This window comes from Carassius gibelio, chromosome A3 (assembly GCF_023724105.1).
Source record: "Carassius gibelio isolate Cgi1373 ecotype wild population from Czech Republic chromosome A3, carGib1.2-hapl.c, whole genome shotgun sequence".
In the NCBI taxonomy this organism is placed as follows: Eukaryota; Metazoa; Chordata; class Actinopteri; order Cypriniformes; family Cyprinidae; genus Carassius; species Carassius gibelio.
Window position 1 is genome coordinate 15,814,949 of NC_068373.1, and position 17,999 is coordinate 15,832,947.

Here is a 17,999-nt window from a genome sequence, read left to right on the forward strand (position 1 = left end):
GCGGCTCCTCTTACTTGTCATAAACTAATACTGGCATGTATCAAGCTGCATTGAGCAAGCACACGTGTTGCTTTATTAGAATATAAGGTATTGACCAATTTAAAAGAGCACAAAAAAAAATCGGCTTTGACTGCAGTGCACTTTGTTTTTTTTATTCACACATTTTCATGTCTGACACCAGAAAGCTTTCAACAAGCCATTATTTATTGTCATAGCTCTCTGTGCCTCTTAACTAGGTCACAATTACGAGCTGGATGGCAGAGGTGTGTACACAGACAGGTGTGCCGTGGCTGGTTCCAGCACCGCAGATGTGGGCGACTGTTATTTGTGCTGTAGTGTAAAAACGAGCCATCCCTCGTCCTGCATTAGTGAATGAGGTCACCCATGTTGGAGTAGGTCCTTAGTTCTCCTTAATTGGGTGTTATTAAGTGGTCCCCGGCAACAATTCAGGTCCCAAGCCGCCTGTTTAACCAGACCAAGTTTCAAATGTTCATTTGTTTTAAGCCACCTCTCTAGAGGAGTAAATGACCAGATTGGAATGAAACTAGAGGAGAAGGTTGGATTCAGAGTGCATGAAAGTTGAATTTTTGCATAACTGAGCAAATCTGTCCCTTGTGGATGTGTGCAGGTGGAACCAGCTGGATTTGGCTATAGTGCTGCTGTCGGTCATGGGCATCACATTGGAGGAGATCGAGATCAGTGCAGCTCTGCCCATCAACCCCACCATCATACGTATCATGAGGGTCCTACGCATCGCACGTGGTTAGTTACACAAGCACAGTCCCTCACCACTGGCACTGATCATAGCTGCTGCTCGATGAATGCCCCTAAATACACAATTAAACTGTCAGAGCCTTTAAAATATGTAATTATATCATCTTTCCTGAGACTCCAGTAAACTACCTGAGGGTATTTTTTGACTCTGCATTCCCTTACCAGGTTGTGAGGGTCAACAATCCAGAAACTGACTTTTTGATTAGCAAAGCCAACTAGTTTGATTAGCAAAGCCATATATATATGGCTTATTCATGTGCTTATTGTCACACCACAGCCATTACTTTCCTGACTTTTATCTTTCTTTTATTTATTTTTGGTCCTTTATCACTGTTATTGAGTGGCAAGTGGCAAGGGAACAGTAAATGATGGGGAGTGAGAAATGGAATGAGCCTAGGAAATGTTGCGAGCCAGATTTAAACTTTACCCCACATATGATCACCACAGCTAGATGTGTTATCATATCTACCAATCCCTTTTTTTGAGCTCAGATCTTAGTAAATGACAAAAATCTATTTATTTTGTCTGCAGTGTACTCCAGGTTAGATCAAACCTCTATATTTCCTGCATTTCTCAGTGTGCTTTTTAATCTTTTAGTCAACCAGACAACCTGAAACACAAATGACCTGCGTTCATATACGGAATATTGTTATGAAAAGTTGTTTTAATACTCATCTCCAGCACCAAATTCTGTTTGTCTATCCAAATCTCTCATTTTCTCCTCCCCATTTGCCTTTAACACCAGATCAGTGGCTCATGTGTTGATGAGCCCCTAACAGCCAATGAGTCTTATGTTTGCCCCAATACCCAACATGAGCCTTAGAGATATTGGCTGCATCATACCAAAATGGTATTTTGCACCGGTCAGTGATTGATCTCTATGTCTAGAGTTTAATCTGGTATTTAATCCTGCTGTTGTCCACAGCCATCACTGAGTCAGTGTGCCATCACTCTACATCTGTACGGCGAGAGGGTGGCAGAGTGAGGGTTTAATTTTAGCCCTGACCTTTTCCTTCTCTCCTCATTAGCTGTTTAGGCTGGAATTACACCAAGGTGGTGGGGGGGGGGGGGGGTGGATTCCTTGTCTGTTTTCAGCCTCTTTGTTTTCTTCTTCTGGAATGATCAGCACCTCGTAGATATGAACACAAACAGAACTGTCTTGTTGAACTCTGTGTAACTCTCTCTCTCTTTCTCACTCTCTCTGATAGTGCTAAAGCTGTTGAAGATGGCCACGGGAATGAGAGCGCTGCTGGATACAGTAGTTCAAGCCCTTCCACAGGTGATAATACCACTACAAACCCCATGATGAAGCATTGCATTGTCACCCCACCCCCTTTTAGTCATATTTTGGCTTGAGAAGTGGAAGTCATCCAAGCAGTGTCGACAACGAGAACAGACTGCTCATTGGCCCATGAAATTTGGTGATTCATAGAACCACAAACTCGCTCAGTACAGATAATTACCCCAAAGCAAGAATAAAGTACCTGCTTTTGCACACACACACACACACCCATTCACCTTGTTCATTGCTTTTTCAACTAGGACACATTAATAATAAACTTTATTTTATATCACACCTTTAAAGGTAGCTTTAAAGCACAGAATAAAATCTAATAAAAAAAGACATCTAAAAAAGCATTGAGTCAAATAAAAGCTCTACTAAAGTTGGAACTTCAGTGTACCAAGATCCATAATTTTGATCGCCCATATAAGTTTGAGGAATAGTTATAGGACACAAGTTTTAAGATAGATGACAGGTAATGTAAAAAAGAAGGCAGTTCACACACACACTGCATAAAACAATCCAAAACTCTTTCATATTCAGACATGCAGAGCGTTGTTGCTATCTGAGTGGTCACAGAGTGGTGAATGCTTCAGGAGAGAACTGCTGGCTAGACACCTGCGGGGTGGAATAAAGCGTCACTCCTCTGTGCATATTGATCCCTTGTTCATTATTGCTGGGCCCAGTGTCTTATCCTCATGGCATCTGTGAGGTAATTAACACTGCAGCTGATTAAAGAGCCACTCAGGCACTCAGTTCTACCACACACAGTTCTTATTTAGTACATCCTTCCACAAATTCCTGTGCATTTCCTTTACAATCCTCTTAGAGATACTGCTCATTCCCTATAGGCTTCAGCTTTTATAATTTAGCCTATCATTTAACATTCTTGTGGTCCTTGTATAGATTTAGCTTTGCTTAAAGATATTTTACAAAACTGCACAGTTTTTTATATAAATAGACAGTATTTTTACAGAGATAGGTTTAAGTGATTTATCTTAAAAAGGATCACCTGTATGTATTGTATTAGTCTGAAATTTTTTAAATGTTTTTTTGTTAATTGTTTGATTTTTGTTAATTGCTTAATTCTCAACATGAAGATAGCCTTGCCACATATATGGTGTTAAAAAACGATAGATAAATAAATAAATAGATTACATTTTGCAGTAGATTTACCTTAAGGCAGAGATGTCCATTAATGTTCAAAAGTAGTTTTTTGTAGATTTGTTATTTTACTTATTTCTTTTTTAAAGAGATCTCTAATGCTCACCAAGACTGCGTTTATTTGCTTGAAAACACAGTAAAACAGTAACATGGGTAATATGATTATAATTATAATATAAATAAATATTCAGCAGTCATTACTTAAGTCTTTAGTGTCACATGGTCCTTCAGAAATGAATTCAATATGCTGATTTGGTGCTCAAGAAACATTTATAATATAATATAATTTTTGTTGTTGTTGTTGTTGTTGTTTGTATTCTTTAAATATAAATAGAAAAGTAAAACAGTGTTTATTTGAAAGTATTTAACTAAAGCCTCTACTGTCACTTTTGATCAATTCATGCATCCCTGTTGAAGAAAAGTATTTATAATGAAAATAATAGAATAAAACTGTTTTTTTTTTATAACATGCTGTAGTACCATAGTATTCTTTAGAGGGCCTTGGATGACCTATGGTACATTAATATAGTAATAACCAATAATCATAAATCAAACAGTGTTTCACATCTGAGACCGTCACTGTGCCATGGTACTTTGTAAGATACCTAACCATTCTTTTTTGCGTCATAGGCTTGTGAAAACTTCCTAGACTGCATTTTGACCATCATAAGCTGAGCAAAAAGAATGAAGCAATTTTGCAGCTTGCATACGCACATCCTGGTTCTGTTAAGATATAATGTTTCCCCTAACATCTTTGGGCCAAAATGTCTTTGTCGTTTTGTATCTTTGGTTTGTAGGTTTGATAAGCCATTGCTTAGCATTAAATGGTAATAAAGCTCAGCGGTTGTTTTATCAAACCTGGTGGCATGCCACATAAAACGACACGACCAACTGCATCATGTAACTATACAATTACATTAATGCGATCTAAGCTGATTTACATGTTTATAGCTCTCTCAAACTGTTTTCTTAAATACAAGCACTTTAGACTAGCTGTTAGCTCCTGTGCCATAGTCTTTGTCGCCTTGTTTTGAGATGCCTATGCTGTAGTGGACACACCCTGAATTCCCAAATTTATGTTCTTTACAGGCTAGTGTGTTAGCGTTAGCCTGGTGTGCCTTGCAAGCGTGCATGCTCCTCATGCTTTGGCCACATTAAGACATAGGTCATTTCCTTAAGAGGGTTGATTCTGTTCCCAGAGCTGCACCTCTGACAGGACCACTCGTTCCATCCATCATTTATGAGCCTTTTGTTAAATCACAGATTTGTTCTGCTTCAGTTTGCCTCAGGGGAACAGGTTCAGCAGTCGCTTAGATTGCGTCTACAGAGATCCTGAGATTACAGGGGCAGAGACATTAAAATTACAATAAAATGAGACTTTGTATTTAATGCAAATGTAATAAAAACTTTGGAAGTTACTAATTATAACACTTTCATTGTACAGAACGAGAGCAAAGAATATTTGCATTATCAAAGAACACTATCACTGACTCTAGTCTACTTATCTAGATTATAATCCCTGAAGCGGTTTACACTGTAAAATTAATATCTCACATTCATATGTACATCTGCACTTTTCAAGGTGTATTCACACCACTTCGTAATTCCTGTAATTACGAGATTCTCACTTGGAAAAAGCATTCATGTCATCATAGAACTCGTGACAGAACTGGGAGTTTTCTGAAAGCCACAACTTGTACCACCTGACCATCTCAGATTCATTAGGTGCTATGTTTAGGTATTGACAGTGCAAGGGTGTGAAAAGCTCCAAGTAGAACATCATGTGTTGTCATCTCGAAATCACAGTGATTACGACATGTGGTATAAATGTTGCAATAGTCAGCCAGCACGCACTGAACAGAACACTGTTGTTTCTATGATTTGCCATTGCATTCATAGACTCAACAGAATTGTGTGTAATTGGTTATAATGAGCAGCGATGTAAAACTCGTTTGTCTATGGTTCAGCGACAGCCAAAGTGTAAATTGCCGCACTGAGCATGCGAATTACACAGATGTTAGCACATTAAATATATTAAAAAATATATAATTTGGCTATTTTTTTATTTATTTATTTTTTGTCTTTTGGAAGCTGCATTTGAAATCCACATGCCTCAAATATCTGAGGGGGCATGATTGAAATCGCATTATGGGAAGACCGTGGTCTAGTGCCCCGGGTATGTGCCCGGTAGGACCATGTGTTAGCCATCCTTGATATATACATGAGTAGCAACATTTCTTAAAATAATGAGAGAATATATCTTGAAATATTATTATTTTTTTACACCTTTAGGAAATATTTTGTTCTGGTTTTAAGCATAAATAAAACACAATTTAGTAAGGTTTAAACATAAAAAATAGGGAAAATGTATTTTTTATTTTGCACTGAATACAGGACAGCCCCATTTACAGATTTAAGATTAAAGAGATTTAGTCCAAAACTACAAAATTTAGGGCACTAGCTTTAGCTCAATCCAGTTTGTGGTGCTGCTATTGCCTTTTAATTGTTATTTGCTTTGGATAAAAGAATCTGCTAAATAATTCAGTATCACAGCATGCTTGCCTGTATTTTGTGTCAAGGATTGAGTGCGTGTGTGCTAGTTTCAGTCTTGATTGGTGTCTTTCAGGTGGGGAACCTTGGCCTCCTCTTCATGCTGCTGTTCTTTATTTATGCTGCACTGGGGGTGGAATTGTTTGGAGAGCTGGGTAAACACATACTACTCATCTTTTACTCCTTTTGATGCTTATTTTCATTCCAAGCCCTTTCTCTCTCTACCTCACTGGTTTTCTGTCTGTTCACTTCTTCTAAATTCAAAGCTGAATTTAGCATGACTGCATAGGTAACATTGAGACAAAACGTTTACATTCACAAAACATGGTTTTCAACAATACTAATTCTCGATGCCTCTCTCTGTTCCCTGCAGTGTGCAACGAGGACTACCCATGTGAGGGCATGAGTCGGCATGCCACCTTTGAGAACTTCGGCATGGCGTTCCTCACCCTCTTCCAGGTCTCTACTGGTGACAACTGGAACGGCATAATGAAGGTACAGCAGAACTTGTATTTATTTAGTTATGCTCACCAAAGCTGCATTTATATGATAAAAAAAAAAACATTCATATTGTGAATTATAATTACAATTTAAAATAAATGTTTTCTATTTTAATATATTTTAAAATGTAATTTATTCCTGTGATGGCAAAGCTGAATTTTCAGCATCATTACTCCAGTCTTCAGTGTCACATGATCCTTCAGAAATCATTCTAATAGTCAGATTTTCTGATCAAGAAACATTTATTATTAATATTAATGTTGGGCTGCTTAATATTTTTGTTGAAACCGTGGTACATATTTTTTCTGAATTGTTTGAGGAATTGAAAATTCAAAAGTGCAGCATTTATTTGAAATAAACAAAAGATGTATTTCCTGTCACTTTTAATCAATTTAATGAATTGTTGCTTAATGAAAGTATACATTTATTTGAATTAAATTAATAACTATAGAATTATAACTGACCCTTTGTAACTTTTTAACACTATTTTAGGTACACAGATGTAAAATACTTAGCTAATGAATATCAATTATTCGGTGTATTCAGTGGCTAATTTTTGACCATCATAGGCATTCTTCCTGCCCGATTCAAGAACTCAAATGAGATGACATATTTAATTTGATATCTTCATCCCTACATCTGCCTCTGTTGTTGCTGGGATTATGTAGATTAGTTTACAAATGCATGGATCAGCAGTTCAAAACCAAATATGATTTAGATTTGAGAGATCATAAAAAGACCATAAAAAGAGCCATAATTGCATTAGGCTTATAGTGTACCAACATCAGTAAAACATTTCTTTGCATTTTGTTTTATTATTCCACCATAAAACTAAAATAAAATAAAAATAAAATTAATAATAATAATAAAGAATGAATAAACAAAAAGACAAGAGAACATTGCTGTTGTCACTTTCTGGGACTGAATAGAACTGAAGCGACTGCTCAGCAAAATGTAAAAAAAAAAAAATATTCTGATGCTGGATCTGCATTCATTATAGCACACAAAACAAAACCAAATGAATTGAAAACAACTCCTTCTGTATTAGATATAATGCTGGCACTTCAGGAACATTCACAAGCAATACGCTTATGATTTCTAATGGTTCACCGCAGTAGCCAGGATAGGTTGCCATGAACAGTTCTTAGAGGTACCACCTTGTAAACCTACGATGTTACAGTCTCCTCTCAGCATCTTTCTGCAATCTTCTTTATCCCTCCTTTTGCTTTATATGGTTTTTCATCATATCGTCTTTCAGTATTGTTTCTCTCATCCTCCCTGTGTCTTTCTTATCTCTAATACACTTGTCTTTGAGCAATGACTTCTTCTTGGCCTGTGTAAAGACAACCTGTCACGTTTCATCTCTTCTCCAACCTGGCGTTTGTATCACAGATATATGATGGAGGAGCTACCAGCTCAGCATATTCAGTAGTAGTAAACATTTTGGTGCGATATCGATGCATAAATCCCCACACACACCAGAGAGTTCGATGGAAGGTGACAGGCTCACCCCATTAGGTGCGCGCACTGTAGGTTTTAAGGATAACGGAGGCTTGCACTGGTTTCCTGGCAGCTAAAGCACAATAATCAGAGCTGTAAATGACAACCTGAGTTCTTAGATACCTGCAGAGAAGACACCGCCTCCCCGAACCCCAACCACACGCATGAGTGGCCAAGCAAGATTACTGCCAGAGCCTGCACCCATCTGCCTCTCAGTCTCAACAGCTTATATCAAAATAAACTAGAATGAAATTGGCATTCTGGGATTTGTTGTTCCTATAGCCCATGCTAATCAATCTGCAGATGATAAGAAGAGTGAGGGTAAGACAGTTTTCACACTAAGCACCAGTTATCTACTGCCTCTAGGATGTCGAAGCCATGGAAAATGGTTTTATCATTTAACGGCTAGTGTTTGATTTATGTAATTAGTATTTTATTTATTTTTTTCAGAAATGGGTGTCATGTGTTCAGCACACAACCAAATAGCTAAAAAATGTTTTTTGAACAAGTACATTTTGAGTTTGACATTTCAGACAAAATTTAAAAGTTTCAGAATTACTGGAAGCTAAATTTGTAAATTCATTTATTAATTTATTACTTATTGCAGTGTAGCTAATGTAGTGTAATGTCAGTAGCACTTTATTTTACAGTCCTATTCCTCATGTACATACTATGTACGTATTATAGTAATTACAATAACTATGTAATAACTAGGTACTAACCCTGAACCTACCCCTAAACCTAACCCTACCCCAGTGTAGTTACCTTGTATTACCAGAACTTTCTTAGATAAATACACTGTAAGTACACTATAAGTACATGTTAGTACACGTACTGCAAAATAAAGTGCAACCGTAATGTCTCATAATAAGGAACCAAGTTTTCACCACATGACCAAATTACAATATATATATATGTTTCTAAAAGAAGTGTGATCAAGTATTGTAATTCTGTATACCTGATTAGTCCAGTCAACTGAATTGGCCATAACTAACTGTTGTAGAAGTTCAAATATCTTTATTGTAACTCTCTCTTCACTCCTGTAGGACACTCTTCGAGAATGCCCACAGGGCGAATACACCTGTAATCCCAGCCTACAATTCATCTCTCCAATGTACTTTGTGAGCTTTGTGCTCACGGCCCAGTTTGTTCTCATCAATGTGGTCGTGGCAGTGCTGATGAAACACCTAGACGACTCCAACAAAGAAGCCCAGGAGGAGGCAGAGATGGATGCAGAGATTGAACTGGAGCTGGCCCAGGGAACGCTCTGCTGCATCGGAGGAGGTGTGTCTGGTGCAGAGAGGAGCAGTGGGGGGCTTCAGGGGGCTGGACCCAGCTCTGCTGTTCTACCTCACTCCCAGAACACACACCCAGGTGCCAACGAGCTCAACAGCACCAGGAATCTCTACTCACCAGCCCAGGTGCAACACACAAACATACAGTGATGGCAGGGAATGGATGGATGGACTGATTAACAGATGATTGAAGGAGGAATGCATTCATGAATATTATGATTTGGTTAGATTGTTGGATAAATAAATAAGAGATTGGGTTATTGAGCAATGGATTGATGAATTAATGATTTGTTAGAAAGAAAGAAAGAAAGAAAGAAAGGATAGATCATCACTGTGATGATAAATGGATGACTAATGGATGATGGATGCATTGTAGATATGTACTGATAGATTGTAGACTGAGGAATTTAGTGATTTGACTGATGGGTCCACATTAATGATGGATATTGTAGATGTGATTGATGATTGGAGTGATAATGGGATAGGTAGATTGACTAATTTGGTTGGATGTATACATGCATGAAAAGTTGTCATAAGGAGTGATTTAAGTAGATTAGATAAATAAGCAGATTTATTGTATATACAGTGTCACAATATTGTTATATTTATACTGGAAATTAAACCCCAAAATTTAAGTTCACATTGTCAATAGGTCTAAATTTTATTTATATACATTTAATATATAATAATAAAATTTTATATTAAAAAAATATCTTTGACATGCAAAAATGCATTTTCACTTTTCCCATTTGTACGGTGGCCGAGAGAGCCCAACGCGCTGCAATTTAAGAAAACACACGCAAATTGAAAAAACACCAGCAAATTAAAAAAAAAACATCTTCATCAGTTTGACAACACAAGTGCTGCAAATCCTTCACAACACATGCATATAGCGAAACGCGCTGCAAATCCTTCACAACACATGCATATAGCGAAACGCGCTGCAAATCCTTCACAACACATGCATATTAAGAAACGCTGCAAATCATCATAACACGTGCATATAATGAAATGCGCTGCAAAATCATCACAACACATGCATATAACGAAATGCGCTGCAAATAACACTGACCACAATGAAAAGGTTTTAAGGAGACCCCAAAAAGTGTCGACCTGGCTGGGGTTTGCTTATCGTGCAGTGGCTACTAGTAAGTGGAGTTGTTGGTGAACTGAAAGGTGAGGGATTTTTTTTGTTGTTGTTTTTTTTACACCCTTATTGCATGATTCCTTTATCTTTTGGATATTATTAGCCTAAATAAGCTGAATAATTACATGATTAAATGTAAAACATTAAGATAGCTAACTTTATTATCCTCAGCTAAATATAATTTCAAGGTTAATGATAATAAATTTGCAATGCTTCATTAATTGTTTCTTAATGTGCATGTGCTGTGAGGATTTACAGCGCGTTCTGTTAATGCATGTGTTGTGAGGATTTGCAGCGTTTCTTAATTTGCATGTGTTGCGAAGGATTTGCACCGCGTTTCGTTATATGTATGTGTTGTGAGGATTTGCAGCGCGTTTCGTTATATGCATGTGTTGTGATGATTTGCAATGCGTTACGTTATATGCATGTGTTGTGATGATTTGCAGCGCGTTTCGTTATATGCATGTGTTGTGATGATTTGCAGCGCGTTTCGTTATATGCATGTGTTGTGATGATTTGCAGCGCGTTTCGTTATATGCATGTGTTGTGATGATTTGCAATGCGTTACGTTATATGCATGTGTTGTGATGATTTGCAGCGCGTTTCGTTATATGCATGTGTTGTGATGATTTGCAGCGCGTTTCGTTATATGCATGTGTTGTGATGATTTGCAATGCGTTACGTTATATGCATGTGTTGTGATGATTTGCAGCGCGTTTCGTTATATGCATGTGTTGTGATGATTTGCAGCGCGTTTCGTTATATGCATGTGTTGTGATGATTTGCAGCGCGTTTCGTTATATGCATGTTGTGATGATTTGCAGCGCCATTTCGTTATATGCATGTTGTGATGATTTGCAGCGCCATTTCGTTATATGCATGTTGTGATGATTTGCAGCGCCATTTCGTTATATGCAGGTGTTGTGATGATTTGCAGCGCGTTTCGTTATATGCATGTGTTGTGATGATTTGCAGTGCGTTTCGTTATATGCATGTGTTGTGATGATTTGCAGTGTGTTTCGTTATATGCATGTGTTGTGATGATTTGCAGCGCGTTTCGTTATATGCATGTTGTGATGATTTGCAGCGCGTTCAAACTGATGAAGATGTTTTCTTCATTTGCTGGTGTTTTTTCAATTTGCATGTGTTTTCTTAAGTTGCAGCGTGTTGAGCTCTCTCGGCCACCGTACATTTGCATTTCTCAATTGCAGTCAACTGTATATGATGGACTCTTTCTATATATATACAGTCAAATAACTAACATTTTACAGTATTTATGGTACTTTAGATTAATGGAGTGATACTGCTCAACCACAGACACATCTACCATATTCTCCTTTATTGCAGAATCTCTAGCAATTGTCACATTTCTACCATGATGTAGATACAATCATATATAAGGGTACTATATGTATACCTATTCCTATATTTACCTAGCCCTATATAGATGGATGAATGGATTGATGATTTTTGAATGTTCTGTATGAGTGTGCGTAGTGTCCGTAGTGTTTTGTAGCAATCATTTGTCTTCACGCATGGAAAATGTTAGTGTCCTTTGCTTGTGAAGTTAGAGTATGATTTGGGTCTGCTAAAAAGGTCAAAAGCGGCATAATGAGGGGGAAGGAGAAGCCACAGAATTAGACGTTTTCATTATAGAGCCTCAGGACGCGCCTCAGTTTGGGTCCTGTCACCATGGCAACACATTGTGTCAGTCTGCAATGCTCTCTTAGACGTGTAAACACCAAACTACCATTAATCACCTTTTGTAATTAAGTTCAGGATCAAATGATTAACTGTTGAACCAAATCCAGCAGGAAAGAAAAGTTCAGCATATGCATGACTGAACTGCTAACAACAGAATACTGACAAATGTTGTGGTGCACTCGCACAGACACACACACACGCACACACACACACACACACGCACACTGTGATGACTCACTGTAAGGCAGTTATTGTGGAGCTATAATTGTCTTTACCTATCCATTTTTAGCTTCTGCAGCAGATTATGTAACTGCCGAGAGAAGAGGAAAAGAGAGGAGGAGGACACAGAGAGAAAGGAATGGAATGCCAATTGAAGGGTTGAATTCATTGCAGTGTTAAGTACAAGGATTCGGTAGTGAACCTGGGTTTGTTTATGTAACTGTCAGCGTTTGTGCATGCTCAAGCATTCAGGTGTATATTGCCCTTACATATCATAACATTGAATTTTACACTCTGAAGAAAAGATTTCCAGTTGCTGTTGTTGTTGCAGTATTTTTATTAGTCAGAAACACTTTTTTTTTTTTTCATGGTAAGCGAAAGGAAGTGCATAACCTGCAGAAAACCTTAACTGTAATTATATGAGCTGTTATATTTTATATACCTTTTTATGTTTGCCATATTTAATTTAATGAAATTAAATAATTAAGCAGACAAATATACAGACAGACATGTCACTTTGACTAGCTAGCTACATTATATTATTCAAGGAAATGTTTGCTTTTAATTTATGAAAAGTTTATTACTTTCACTTGTTGTTATTTTTTATTATTATTATTTATTTATTTATTTGTTTTGTTTTTTACAGTTTCGAAGGATGATCTGTTGACCATCAATGTAATTTGAAAAAACTGAGAAATTTGAATCAGATTATTTACTTGCCTTATACCTTACCATTTCGTACAATTTTTTTAACTGACATTTTATTTCTAGACAGTTTCAGGAAATGTAACTTTTTTTTTTGTGAGATCATATAATAACATTTAAAATGTGAAAACTGGCTAATTATGTATGTATTTGGTAAAGAAAATTAGTTAATTTGAACATTTTTATTACAATTAATTCAATATCAGTAGAGGATAGAAACAAATTAGCTGCTTGTCATGTCTAACATGTCTACTGATTCTCAGAGTAATGGGGGTTTGAGTGCTTGATGCTTGATGAAAAACAGTATTGGACACCATATGGATGTGTTACACCCATATGGTGTCCAATACTGTTCATGAAAAAAGTGCTATATCAGTTCAGATAGCTGTTGCTTTGAAGCTGTTGGAAATCTCTCAAGCTAATTCTTCCACTTTTTCTCCATAGAAGTTTAGTCTAGTGAATGGAGCTAAATAAGTCTCCAGAACTCTCAAAATACTTTTTTGATAACCCTGATGTCTCATGTCTTCAGCTGTGGCAGTGTTAGCTTATTTGAATACAAAGATCCAAAGAGACACATCACTGCCTGGAGGAAGTGATGTCCCATACCTGTTTTGGGTTTCGCTTCGATAGTGACAACCACACAATTGCAAAGGTGCACACAAACACCATAAACTAGACAGCTTTATCACTACCTGCAGGCGTGGGGTTGAGAGATGGAAAGGGGGAGACAAAGAGAGACACAGAGAGAGGAAAGCAATATGCATGACAGTCAGCAGAACAGGAATTGGAAAAACTAGTTTGACTTTAAGCAGAAGCCACGTCAGCAGACTGAAAACATTTCATCTCCTCAGAGAGAGAGCAGAACGGAAGAAGGTTAGAGACGCAAGGAATGCAAATATGTCCTTAATGAGCTTAAGTTTTGTATTCACAGATGGTCAGCAAGAGAGTTCAAAAAATGAATTCTTCTGTTTTTATATTGGATGGAAACCTACAAAATCTGTTTTACTACACTTGTAATATTTTCTTGTAATTTTATTTTGTTTACTATAACTCTGAAAATATTTTTTATAATGACTTTATATATATATATATATATATATATATATATATATATATATATATATATATATATATATATATATATAATTTTTTTTTTTTTTTTTTTTTTTTTTTTTTTTTATTATCTTTGTGTTTGTTATTTGCTTTGCACTGTTCCTTATTTTTACTGTTCTTCCAAAGATGAACTACTTTGGCAACTGATTTGGCAGTTCAAACATACTTTTATTTGCTACAATGGTAAAGCTTGCTAAAACTGAGCAGTAGATTGTGAAAGCGAGGTTTACGTCCTGAGTTCAAGCACAGTTCAGTGTGTATTTATAATAGAAATGCAGTGGGAAGTCACCTCCCACTCTAGACATCTCTTCTGAATTGTGCTTTGCTCACTGACACACTGACTGCAGAATTTTCTGCTGAACAGCACTTCTCATCCTCAAAGCACTTTAGATTTTCTGGTCACACTGTATGCCATAGCCAAGAAAAGTAAGATAATTTTCTGAGCCACATGGTGCTGTCAAGTATGCGTATTTGATTTTTACAGTATCCATGAAAAATTGGTAACAGAGCTTACAACTCTGTATAGGATGTTCTTTTTTATGTTATTATGCCTTGTTATTTTTGTGTATGTGTGTTTGAGTTACATTATGCCTTTGTTATTTCTTGTGGTTAGTTTCAGGGTTGTGTATCATTCAGAATTAAATTGAGACAGCAAAAAGGATGGATAATTGCCATTTTTTATTTAAATGTGAAGACACAGAATTAAAGAGAATTCAAAATTGATTTGATCTTTTGACATAAGAGGTCATTGTGCTATAAACCTGTACATTTCAGAACTCAAAACTTTCTAATTTGTCTAAAATTAGCCTATGTTGAAGCCAATCTGCCAAAATTAGGTTGTGAAATGTGCCAGATAATTATGACGTAATAGTATGGCTAAAAACAGCAGAAGAACGCCTGCTACTACATCACTTCCTGTTGAGCCCCGCCCACCGATTCGCACATGTAGTGTAAATAACAAGAGGCAAACACAGGTCTATGCAGAAACCAAACAATAAAGATGACTCCAAAGAAAACAATACGCTGAAAAGTGGCAAGTTGTGCAAAAACACAGTGTTTGGATTGCCTTCCTTCTGATCCCAACATTTGAAAAGAGTTGATGAAGTTTATTTTTAATGAAGCTCTAGGCCTTGTCAGTAAGAACTTGTTCCTTTGTTCACTTCATTTCACCATGGATTCGTTTACAAACAAGGCACAATTCAACACAGGATTTTCAGAAAGATTGAAACTAAAAGACGATGATGTTGACAGTGATGTGTGTAACTATTGCGGTCTGTTATTACAGATCGTTTGATTTGTGCTGAATATGCATTTTTAACCTATATCACATCAGCGTCCTTCTGTCAAACATGCACAACACAACTACCTCGCCTATTCAAACAGTGTTCAAAATGATGTAAATATTTTGATAAAATTATGAGTGGACCCCACAGAACAGTACGAAATAATAAAAAAAAGAAGTTCATGACCCTTTTAAAATTAATTGACTAAAAAGAAAACTCAAACTGAAGTTTGTCAAGATACACTTTGAATGACTTGACCAAAACTTTGAAAAGACAAGGATTATAGGCAATAGATAAATAAAAAGTAAAAGAAAAAAAAAATCTAATAAATGCTGTTTTTTTTTTTTTTTTTGCACTTTCTTTATCAAAGATTCCTGGACAAATAAAAGTATCACTGTTTGTCACCACAGGAATAAATTACATTCAAATAGAAAACAGTTATTTTGAATTGTTATAATATTTCACATTATTAGTGTTTTTCAAATATCAGCCTTGGTGAGCATATAGACCGCTTTCAAAAACATAAAAATGATGGATGGATTGATGGATGAATAAAACGTTCTACACAGTTTTTACAAACAGCTACCGAACTGAACTCAGTGTGAGTTAATGTGCCAGTCAGGGAGGAAACAGCATGTACTGATTAGGTCCCCAGTAACACACCATTTTCAGTAAAACATGATCAGCATTGTGCAAAACCACAGTCATAGTCAGCAAATGAGACAGACTATGCCTTGTATCACCTTGTATCGAGTTCACAACCATCTCTGGTAGATTCATCTACCTGTAAAACACAACCTTCAGAAAAGTGCAAAAACAGCAGATGATGCTTTTCCTTGAATTCACACCTGTTCGCACCATGTGCTGAGTGATTTGCCAGAAAGCTCATTTAATGAGATGGTTTGGAGGTGTACACACTCTTGCGCTTCGATTTATGGAGACCTGCAATTTGAAGATCGCTGAGGTTGCCATATTCTGAGACAATGATTCTCCCCTATATTGAAATGTCATTAAAACTACATCCCTGCCAATTATGCAACATTTCCCCATTCCATCCGGCTGATAGGAATTATGACCCAGGCCAGCACAGGTGAGACTATAACACCCATAAATGTGGCACTCGTGCTCAGAGCCATACTGAAAATGATTGTTCTTGCACTACAGGCCTTAACCGCATTACCCTGTGCATTGGCCACAACCAGACCCAAGTGGGCCATTATCTCTGTGGGTCATGGCTGGAACCATAAATTGGTTACTTAAACCTCTGGACTACAGAGAGGTGTATGTGAGCCTGTAACACTGGGCACTGCTAGGTGTTAATCTGCAGGGGATAATAGCAGCCTGTGAGCTGGTGTCAGGCTTTAAGTGTGAAGTCTTGCAGTCAAACTCATTAGGAGGGCTGAGGTTTGCTAGTGTTTGCAAAAGCTGTTAATGTAAAGGCTTTTGTTAGTCCTGTTGGCTGTACATAAGAGGTTACTTGCTAATAACCAAGTGTTCTTCAAATTAGCACGCAGGCCAGCCTGATCAATTTTCATTCTCAGATTAGTCATTTCATCTTAATTGTTTATTCATGTAGGAAATCAAAAGTGTTTGGCTCCAGCAAGCTGGCGGTGACACAAGGATCCCAATTAACTCGAGAAATAAATGATTGTTATTAGATAACGCTACATTATGATTGTGTTAGATTGATCCTTCAGTTGACTGCTTCCTAAACTGCTCTGTTGGGTAAATTGAATATTGAATGGTCAGATCTTTATTCCCTTTCCCAGAAACATATTGTACATGCACAACATTTACTTTATCTTGATATTAGCATTGAGTGATGTGGCATTTATGAAGGAAGCTAAATTAGACGTTGATTGATGTGAGTTAAAGGTTTTTGTTTACGTGTGCAGAGGCCTTAAGTTGAGACAAATTTCAAAAACTTTTAAGGTGCCTTAGCTTGTAATGTGTTGAATTTTTTCCACAACAAATTTTGCTGAGTGGTACTGTGTGTGTGGAGCATGTGACTTTGAAACGTGTGTGTGTGTGTGTGTGTGTGCAGGTTTAACCCTCTGCACAGCTGCTCTTTGAAGCTTTGCTGCTGTAAGGCTCCTCTCAACCGTCGTCATCAAGACCAGTCCAGTTGCAGTAAAGGAAACCCTTTCTCTGACCCTAGCCTCTCATTAGTTAGTTTGTGTGTGTGTGTGTGGTGGTGGGGGGGTTGTTGTAGGACATTCTATTTTCTAGTGTAAAGACCATCTCAAAGTGTACAATCATGGATGCACAGTAAATCGGCACCAGAATGGTTATCAGCCAATATTACAATATTTATTTATATTAAAACAATAAGGTGGATCAAATTTTATTATTTGCCATTCATCAACCATAATATTATCAGCTTATTGCATAATATTGTGCATCCCTATTAGATATACTTTAATACATCCAAATGTAATAGAATTGCAGTTCTGAACTGCTCAGACGTAGTTTGCTCCCTCATCAGAGATTTTGGAAAAGTGTTCCCAAATCCCAGTCGATGGCCCTGCACTTACTTCAGTGAGTTATTGTTAATAACTGTGTTATTAACTCTGGTGATTTGTGTTTGTATCCCAGGAGAACTTGTGGCTGGACAGTGTATCTCTGCTCATCAAAGATTCATTTGAAGGGGAGATGCTGATGATTGACAACCTCTCTGGCTCTGTTTTCCATCATTACTCCTCCCCACCCGTCTGCAAGGACTGCAGGACTCGTCCGCAAGAGGTACACCGGAGCTGCGTCAG

At 37.1% G+C, this 17,999-nt stretch overlaps 1 protein-coding gene across 1 annotated transcript in view; it reads left to right on the forward strand.

Moving 5' to 3' along the window:
* The window catches only part of LOC127948901 (voltage-dependent T-type calcium channel subunit alpha-1I-like), an 80,007-nt gene that overhangs the window by 55,361 nt on the left and 6,647 nt on the right, over window positions 1-17,999 (forward strand). Inside the window, exons 26-31 of the mRNA XM_052545738.1 lie at window positions 629-762; window positions 1,983-2,053; window positions 5,847-5,925; window positions 6,144-6,265; window positions 8,818-9,192; window positions 17,833-17,979. Coding sequence (XP_052401698.1) covers window positions 629-762; window positions 1,983-2,053; window positions 5,847-5,925; window positions 6,144-6,265; window positions 8,818-9,192; window positions 17,833-17,979 — 928 coding nt within the window. The remainder of the gene's footprint in view (window positions 1-628; window positions 763-1,982; window positions 2,054-5,846; window positions 5,926-6,143; window positions 6,266-8,817; window positions 9,193-17,832; window positions 17,980-17,999) is intronic.